The 9,935-nt window shown below is 42.6% G+C and overlaps 1 protein-coding gene across 2 annotated transcripts in view; it reads left to right on the top strand.

Moving 5' to 3' along the window:
- Positions 1–2,785: 2,785 nt before the first annotated feature.
- tmeff2a (transmembrane protein with EGF-like and two follistatin-like domains 2a) overlaps positions 2,786–9,935 on the top strand; it is a 153,744-nt gene continuing 146,594 nt past the window's right edge. The window contains exon 1 of one of the 2 annotated variants that reach the window (XM_033618211.2): positions 2,786–3,544. In XM_033618211.2, the coding sequence (XP_033474102.1) occupies positions 3,355–3,544 (190 nt within the window). In that variant the 5' untranslated portion in view covers positions 2,786–3,354. The remainder of the gene's footprint in view (positions 3,545–9,935) is intronic. The other variant, XM_033618210.2, reaches the window with a different exon arrangement.

Here is a 9,935-nt window from a genome sequence, read left to right as displayed (position 1 = left end):
TGAATTTGCAATATCAAACTAAGAGATATGTGAGTGTTGTGTTAACAGCTTGTTTCTGCTGCCCCAAGTGGCTAAAAAAGTTCAGTTAATGCATGTTTAAATGTCATTCAGAAACAAAGCAACACTGGAGACCATCTTGGGACTCCAACCGCATTTTAAAACAAATGTGGACCAGGGGCATACACTGGGGTGGCCAACGGCCCATCCTCTGTTTCCTATCCCCCTATTTCCCTCCGCCTTGCTTGGACCACACCAATCTTCAAACTCAGCCTTCATTGCCATCTCAGCTACACAGCTGTAAAGTTTTGTGACTGCATCTTGCACAGTTGTGACACAGTCACATTGACAAAATCTGTCCAAAAGTTTGACTTGCCTGTAAGCCCTGTTTTGGTTTCCACCACCACCTGAGAAAAATTACATGCTGCTTGTGGTTAGCGGTCACTTTGTCTGTCTGCTGTTTGGTGCTGGGCAGGTAGAGTGGGTTTATCAGAGCATTTTTACTGGAAACAGCCACCTGTGGGAGTTGTAGACTGCCTGCATTCACTCACTCACTCGTACAGTAAATGTACAGGCCGCAAAACCAAAACAATGAGCTCAAAAGAGGCTTAAAACCTCTTTTTAAAACTTTTAAAATATAAGCAATCCCTCTCACATTACAGTCAGTTGATTCAATCAGTGATGTTTGCATGCACAGTTAAGTCGAGCTACGTTTATAGCTCAACTAGGCCATTTAATTGGACTAATGAAGCTCAGCGGAAGTTCAATCAGGAAAACTTTCTTTGCGCCCATCCATTACGCCATTCTATGGGTGTTCACTCTTCTAGTTATCAAATCAAACTTTTCCATGATCTCTATCAGCCAATCAGAATGCCATGGCAAAAGTTTTGCTCTCTTTTCTGCTGCTGTCAATCATCATTTTAGGCAGAATCTTCGTGCCCTCCTCCACCCCATTCACCCAGAATCGTATGCAGAGTCCAGGACAAGCTCAATAAAGGCTCTTTCCTCTACTTATCCAGATCATCGGCACTTAACTTCACCACCTCTACCACCACCAGCGTATAGACCCTGGGGGGGTTCCCTATTACGGATTCATGACCCTCCTTAAATCATACCATCTCTATGGGGTCTAATCACCAAAGACTTTCCACATTTTTTCATTCTTATGTGCACATGTTAATAAATATTCTTTTAACTATAAAAAACGAGTCTTTCCTGATTGTACTGTCCTTGTCCCAGTATACAAGCACGAGAGGGGAATCAATTTATTGACCAAAGTATGTCCAACTCTCCGCTACGATAGGTGGCGATATGCCCCCTTTCAGCTTGTTAGTATTGGACCTTTTTCCAGTTGACCTACTATGTCACAGACCAAACAATCATCAAATGAGTTAGCCACAGTAGGCTAGCGGCAAACTGGTACCATGGTGGACAACTTTACAGCTCTATACATTTCATCCATCCAAAAATGCTCGGCTCTGGATGTAGATTTTGCCATGTTGTTACCAGCTTCTTCTTCTGTTCTGTCAGCTTCCGGGTAAAAGCACAGGACGGAAACTGTGGAGCATGCGCAGAGCGCCTCGACCAGTTTGGGTCCAATTGACTGTATACATGCAGGAGTAACTCAGCTCCCAATCAACTGTGAGTTAGTATGACTTTGAGAAATTTAATTTAGTACGATTTCAGTTGGACTAACATGTTTACATGTGTTGTAAAAGTCTGGTTTTAGTCAGACTAAGACAATAAATTGATTTTCTTACTGATTGACAGTATCAAACTACCATGAGAATCGGTGCAGACATAAGAGTGTGCCTTCTGTTACAGCCATGATTACAGTCAAAGTTATTATCACCAACATCTGAAATGTGTCTTGGTGCACCTCGAGGTCCCATCCCCCTCTCTGTGTGTATGAGAAGAAATCCATATTTTTTCTTCATTACGATGACACAGAAGACCTCCAGTCTGTAGCTGTGTGTGTGTGTGTTTATAGTTGCTTTGCTACAGCAGCAGATAAAACACGCATGTCATGAACCCCATTAGCAGAGATCTTTAACTAAGTAAAGAGCAATAAAAGGTTTATTTGTTTACAGGCAGCTGCAGCTTAGCTTCCTCAATATCATGAAGTCAAGTGTCTTTATCGTCATGACAGGCCTTAACAGCAGCCCCTTTGTTTCCAATGGACTTTTCCATGCGCATGGCTTCTAATTTCCTTGGTTCAAAGAGGGGGAGTGTTCTCAACCTGATGTTTGACTTGGCCTCTTTAACACGCGCAGATGCTACACTTTCTAGGACTTTCATGGCCGAAAGCATGTCAATTACTCCTGCCCCGCGTGACAGCAGTGGGTTATGTCCAAAACTGTATGAATAATATTGAGGTCTCTCTGGATTGCCTGGAGGCAGAGACCCAGGAATAGCGTCAGTGTCGTTTCAAAGCGGAGCAGTTATCCAAGGCCAGGCTGGACGAATCGATTCCTGCAGAATTTTTAAATGCTTCGGGCCAATTATAGAGGCAGTGTATCCTCCCTTATACTGCCTATGGTGTAGGCATCGCTAACTGATAGGACTAGGCCTGGAGCACTGTGGCTTTCTCTGCTTTCCTCCCTTTTTCCTTTTCTTTTTCTCCCCCCCTATCTCTGTCATTCTGCCTTCCTCTCTTTTGCCTACTCCACCAGTAAGATATTCCAATTATTACAGAGGAGCACCCCCCTCCTTCCCTCATGGCATCATACTCCACGTGATCATAACCACGGTAGAAACCAGCTGCTGGTGAGAAAGAGAGAGAGAGAGAGAGAGAGAGAGCGAGAGAGACCAACTCACTGCGCCTCTGAACGCAGCGCACATACAAAGTAAACGAGAGGACCGCTCCGCTCGTGCAGGAGATCTGCTCGTCTCACCCGTTGGATACTATCACACAACTGCCGTCCTCTCCTAACCCTGTCCGAGGAATACTCTGGCTACATCCTCTCAGTTTTACAGTTTGATTACCTCTCTTTGTATCACCCCCTTTTTTTCTTTCTCATCTTTCCTCCCCTCTCCTCATCCTTGAGCATCCTCCCCTTCTCGCAAGTCTTCCTGCCTGCCTGGCTAACTTTTCCACCCGACTCCATCCCACACAACCTCCTCCATCGCTCACCAACCCCTCGGCAGTTTCTCCCTCCCTCCACAGCCTTCCCTGGATCGGGCGGAACCCATTTGGTCAGTCTACACGGGGCACTGCTACATGGGGCGCACGGTCTCGCACGGAAAATGGTCTGCTGTCGGTCTCTAGGCGCCCCGCTGAACCTGCCGGGATTGGAGTTGTCGGTGCGAGTCTGCGTCTCTTCCCCACCTCGCCTGTGCTGTCGGGGCCAGTGAGATATGGGTCTCTCCGTGGCGGCGCAGGCACCGCTCGTGGAGCCCCGACGGCTGCGCCAGTGGAGCGGGACGGCGGGAGGTTGGCTCAGGATCACCCTTGTCTCGTTTCTCGCCACTTTACCTGTGGAGCAGCTGCGCGCCTTCCCGTCCTCCCTCAGCGACTGCCAGACGCCGACCGGCTGGAACTGCTCCGGTGAGAGTCATATCATTAGGGCAGAGTTGCGGTGTCGCTCCAGGCTGTGTTGGTGCTCTATCCGATGTGCACCCATTGTCCAAGTAAACAGATTAGTCAAACCAGCAGGACTCAGCAGCATTAGAGGACAGAATCAAAGTTTAGAGGAGCTCTTAAAACAGACGCCTCATTCTTATTATTGTTGCTTTATGTGTGTATCCGGCAAGCGTGCCAGGGTTTGGTGTTTGTGCCGTGGAGCATATAGGCTGCAGATATTCCTGCACACTGCAAAGCCCTGTGATGAGAGGATGCAGAGTTTTTGGGTCGCTTGATATGCATTTAGCCTTGTTGAGTTGGTCTCGGAGCATGACAGCAAAGCTTTCGCCGCCGACCATGTCAGAATAATCACCTGGCAGGCAAGGGATCGATGATTTCGATCCGAGACAAAGTGAAAAACAGCCGAGGATGATTTAAGGAGAAAAATAGCAGGGGATGGTAGGGGAGATTGTCGCCAGAATAACGCGATGTGCGCCACAATAATAACAACACCAACACTGTTAGTTTGAGGATACAGATAGTGACATTAAGTCAGAATAGCCTACTTTATGTGGCCGCTGCGGAACTTCAACATCATAGTCAATAGTTATTTCATACTGATTACAGCTGTTTGAGGCTTCAGTCCCCCAAATTGTGGAACATATCGCACCGGGAAATCACACGTCTTGTTTGATTGGCTTATTTTGCATCCCCGGTCGTTTCATCAGGTGTTACTTTAAATATAAACGCAGTCGTTTCTTTTATAGGCCACCGAGCTGTAAACTTCTTTTTTCCTTTCCTCGGTGCCCAAAGCGATAAAAAGGAGTGGACCGGGCTGCAGAGCACAGCGCCTCGTCTCCCTTTGAAAATCAGCCGACTGTGCCGCCATATATTTCCCCTGTCGCCTGTCCAAGTCTGAACCCTTAAAATAGCTCCAAGCCGATTCCACACACTCATGGGCAGTAGCAGTATTGATATTATAGCTCATAACAGCCACACATCAATATGGAGTCATGACAGCCTGTTTGCAGCCTGGGTAACAGGATACTGGGATGTTAATATAAAGAGAGGGGGGAACATTTCCATGAAATATTACAAACATCAAAGATTCTAGGTAGCTTAAAAGAGAGTAAAACCTCACAAGACAGGGAGCTCATTTGGATATTTAAGTATATTAAAATAATTTTATTATGATAATAGGCTAATTATGACAAGTTTAATTAAAACGCAAACAAGACCAAATGAAAATTACATTTTTTGTGATTTTGAAATTTTTAAGATTGTTGTCATTCGTTAGAAAACATATTTAAAAATGGAGCTTTAGAGTGGTGGTGCTTTGTTAACGTCACAGCTTTAGTCTTAGAGTTGACCTCAAAGAATCCATAGCAAATGCCAGTGGTGGTGGTGAATGAGCTCGTCTGTTTTAATATGTGACTTCGCAGCATTTATTTTTTCAGATTCTGAACTGGATAAACTGTCTCCATACCTATAGTGTGCAAGGGCGTAGGCTTTTTCTTCCTCATTTGGGGGAAACATATTAAGTAAGGGTCTTGGGGACCTCCTCCAAGAACTTTTGAGCATCAAACACTCAGTTTGGGTATATTTATTTTAATTTTTTTCCTTTCGCAGCCTAAATTTATGGTGGAAATGTCATGGCACTTCCTGCTTCAACGGTGCATAGTTGCTTCTTTTTTTCAACTTCTTCTTAAAACAATTGCTTTCGAGGTTGCATGCTGCCGCCACCTACTTTATCGGAGGCATTGTTACGTCTATGACTCACGTTCTAGCAGTTTGTCAAAATAAAAGTCCTCAGCTACTTAAATGCATTTTAATTGGGAAGGACGTGTCCCCTGCCTACACCTATGACTGTATGTATTGTATTATAATGGAGGATCATTTTGTGCTGCTGTTGATGGTGGTGATGATTGGCTTGTAATGAACGATAATGGTACGCATCCTGTCCAAATACACATTTGCCTACCTCCCCACTTCCTGACACACTCTCATATGCATAGGCTTTTATCCAACACGCCTTGAGTAGGCTTAAGTGCATACACTGAGGACAAAGTACACACACACACACACACACACACGCACACGCCCAGCATCAGTTAGAATTAATAGGACAGAACATGTGACACATGGTCCATCGTGAGAAAGATAAACCCCTTTCAGTGATAATAATAAAAAAACGACAGTAATTGCAGAGGGCTTAATTATCCACTCCTTCCTGCATATCATGCAATTTAACAACAACACTAATGTGTGACAGTTTTCAGCCCAGGGAGAATTGTGGCTGGCTGAAAAACTGTTTGGTGATGAGTTCAGTGTCACCTCAGTGCTAAGACACATAATTACGGGCAGTGGTGTCATGAAAATGGGAATGGGGTACCAGTTTCAGCAGTGTTGTCTTTGAATGAGCACTAAATGAGATTCTGTTTCATGGAATTTAAAAGAGGATGAAAAAAACTCGGTTTGACAAAGATTGTCATTCTGTTTGGTTTGCATCTGTGGATGACCATGAACAACTGCCACTGAAGGCTACGCTGAGGCAGAACACAGGATCCCTAAATGATCTTGACACTGAGTTAATCTTTGTTCTGTTCTGGGTGCAGAGATAGACTTGGTGACGAGATGCCTGTGGTGAAGCCAGTGTGTAATTGCGACACATGTAAAGTGTAAAGCTGAACCAGGCAAGATTTGTGAAAACACTTCATATATGCGTCACATACCGCTGAGACTGCAACAGAAAAGAACATTTGTTCCCACTTCTTTACATGCTGTAGGTTTTGCAAATTAATTCCATATCCCTTATGTCTGGAAATTGGAACCAGTAATCTACACATAGGAAGAGCCAAAATAAAACACCCAAGACTTAAAAGGGATGACTGAGCTGTGATATATTTTTGTTACCACCATTACCACCAGTGATATAGAAAATGAGGTCTTAATTTGAGATTTTCCTGCATCTTTAATTAAATTATTTCCTGCTAAAATAAAACAACAGGTCATGAGTAAATTAGAGAAAGAAACTTTCAACCCTTTTTCACTGAAGACATTTTGACATGTCCCAGGCATAAAAAATCAAATTAATGACTGTTTAATTCCATTTAGCTGCTTCAGCTTCAGGTATTGTGCATGCTGGCTCACTGTCACGCTGTCATGGCTTCCTGGGATACTATAAATGGCCAGGACACAGCCATTGTTAACATCAACAGTAACACCTGTGCCTTTTTCCACTTTGACAACTGTGAAAAAGACCTATTTGATCATACGGGAAGAGTTTTTCAAATTATTTATAGATTGGAAATGGTATTCATACCTTTTGCTATATCATATATTTACAAGTAAACACTCTGCAGAATTTAGAAGTAAGGTTTTGCTAGAAAGAAAGAACCCTAGAGAAAAAAAATGTGGCATTAAAGGTTCCTTATATGCACCATTCTGATGATTAATAAAGCAGCAAACAACTGTTTATGCTGTAAAGATATAGTGGAGTAATGTCGTCCTGAGTAGAGACTGAAGTCACGCTACCTCTGTGTGTGTTGTAGTCAGAGCTTCGCTGTGATTGGTTGTGGTTCAGCACTGTTCAGCGCTGTTGCGACTGGTAAGTGCTGTTCATGGAGTAAGTATCGAGTCAGCCTGTTATCGTTCCTAGGTAGTCAACTACTGACGCTGTTAAAGGGTCTCTTTGGTGTATTTATGAGATGCACAAGTGTTCAACTAATTCCAGTGTAATCCCATCCATAGCAATGCTTGACCAAAACAATAACTGATTAAGTATAAAGAGTGAGAAAGTCCATGTTGTTTTAACATAACGTGAGCGGTAATGAGCCATGATGTACAGTCGTCGTGCACTGACATCACACACATGACGTAATAATTTCATGTGAGGTAAGGTAACCTAAGGTAAGGTAACGTAAGGTAACGTAACGTAACGTAACGTAACGTAACGTAAGTAACGTAACGTAACGTAACGTAACGTAACGTAACGTAACGTAGTGTAACGTAACGTAACGTAACGTAACGTAACGTAACACACATACTTATTTGAATTCAAAACATGATCTTTTTTCTAAACCTAACCAAGTAATTCTGTTGCCTAAACCTAACCATGAGTGTTTCACATTAACCGCATCGCTATCAGACTCCAAGGGGGTCTGACAAAGTATTAGTATTTGGCGACCTGGGGAAGAAGAAAAGGTTGAGCCACCTCCATAACATTCTGATCATTAATAAAGCACCAAACAACCACTTACGATGTAAAGATATAGTGGAGTAATGGTGTCCTGAGTAGAGACTGAAGTCACGCTACCTCTGTGTGTGTTGTAGTTGGATCTTCTCTGTGATTAGTTGTGGTTAACACTGTTAGGTCTGTCAGCATTGTTGCCAATGTTGCATGATGCATTGACATCACGCACAAGATGTATTAACTTTGCGTTAACGCAACGTAACGCGACGCAACGTAACGCGACGCAATGCAACGTAATGCAACGCAACTTAATGCAACGCAACATAATGTAACGTAACGTATCGCACCCTAATATCCCTATTTTAATTCAAAACATAATCTTTTTTCTAAACTTAACCAAGAAGTTTTGTTGCCTAAATCTAACTGCAACTGTTTCACATTAACCATATGCTATAATGTGTCTTAGATGCGTGTCACACATATTGATTAAAGGGTGCCCTATGCATTACTATCAGACACTGAGGGGGTGTGACAAATCATCGGTATTTGGAGACATAGGGAAGAAAAAGCGGTTGAGCCATCTCCAGAAGCCTGTTCAGGCAACTCATATGCTCTGAATGATGAATTTGGCATAGAGGGCTTTTAATTCTGACATACTGTGGGTGTACATTACTAGCTGGAAATTATTTAAAAATATTAAACTTTGCAGAAACAAGCTTTATATATTACACCTGGTAAATGTTAGTGCAATATTCACTTTTCTTTAAGCTCTGGTTTGGTCTCAACCAACTCCTGAGGGAAATACCTGGATCTTAAACTGCTAAATTCTCCATTATGGTCACTAGTTAGTTGGAAAAATGTCAGTTTATCAGAGCTTTATTGCTAAAAACACCTGTCTGCTGTTGCTGGAGACAACGCCGATGAGAGTGGTGAGACTGAACCAAAACAATGTGCTGAAAGATGCTAAAACACTTTGTACAGCTGGGTGGAACTGCAGTCAGGTGATAATTCTGGGTCTGGGTTCATTACTATGTGCGAAACCAGTCATTTGATCTATTTTTAATACTGATTGATGCAACTTCAAGGCTTTTTTTTAAACCAACTACCCAATGCTGCAGCAATAAATGTGGTGGTTGATGTGTTATGGTGGTAATTTACCTGCACGTGGAAAAACTGGTGTTTAATTAAGTTTCGATATATGTAAATGATCATGGAAAGCCAACTCTTTTCAAACAACTTGGACAGGTTTTATATTCATCCAGCACAACTGACTGTGTATTCAATATTCCATGTAATTATCACAGTCAAACCATTGGTGGCATTTTGCCTGTAATTTTTTGGCTTGTATCACTTTAGATAAATGAGTGAAGTCTGTGTTATCTTTAATAGGTGCACTTGCAGACTTTGGCCAAAAATCAGCTCATGTCTTTTTTGCCATTTTATTCTCCATATCAAAAACAAGTTGAAGCTGAGAATGTTAATATTCATCTCTTGCTGACTGCCTCCCCGAGTACCAGTTTCAGTCAGCCCAGTTCAGTTTTATTTTTTTATCAGAATGAGAATAGCCGCAGTCACATATTGCAGAGTTGTTAATAGTGGTAAATGTCTACATTTTATCTACAAAGCAATATACCTTACATCTCCTGTGGGAAAATTTCTGAGCAGGGGCCACAATCCCTTCTTCGTTGACCCTCCTTACTGTTGTTCACTCTGAAAGGCCGTGAGATGCTTTGATAGTTGAAGTGACAGGGATGAGTACAGAATATGCAAAGCCCACTGTAAATCCCATCAAGTGGAGTGAATTACCAGTAGTCTGGAGAGAATCAGCCATCTGCTTCCAAGATTTGTCAGCACAGAGGTCAAAAGTGCTTCTCTTGCATGCAGGTCCACACCTCTGAGAGAAAACAGCGGCAGAAAACTGTAAATAAGACATGGCACTGGAAGGGAGGTCTAATCAAAAAGGGATCAAAAGTTTGTAATTGGCAACTGGCTGCATTGAGGGAGTCTGTGGGAGCTGTTCAACTGAAAAATGCTTTATTTTCAGACTTGCTGTGATTAAAGCACCTGTTGTGATTATGATGTGAGTGCTTTTAGTGCTCCGAGTTATTGTGACTTTTAATAATCCAACATAAAGAGAAATTAACTATAACTCAGTCTATGACAAACATTTGAAAACCTGTTGCG

This window comes from Epinephelus lanceolatus, chromosome 14 (assembly GCF_041903045.1).
Source record: "Epinephelus lanceolatus isolate andai-2023 chromosome 14, ASM4190304v1, whole genome shotgun sequence".
Lineage (NCBI taxonomy): Eukaryota > Metazoa > Chordata > Actinopteri > Perciformes > Serranidae > Epinephelus > Epinephelus lanceolatus.
This window is presented reverse-complemented; position numbering and strand designations above follow the sequence as displayed.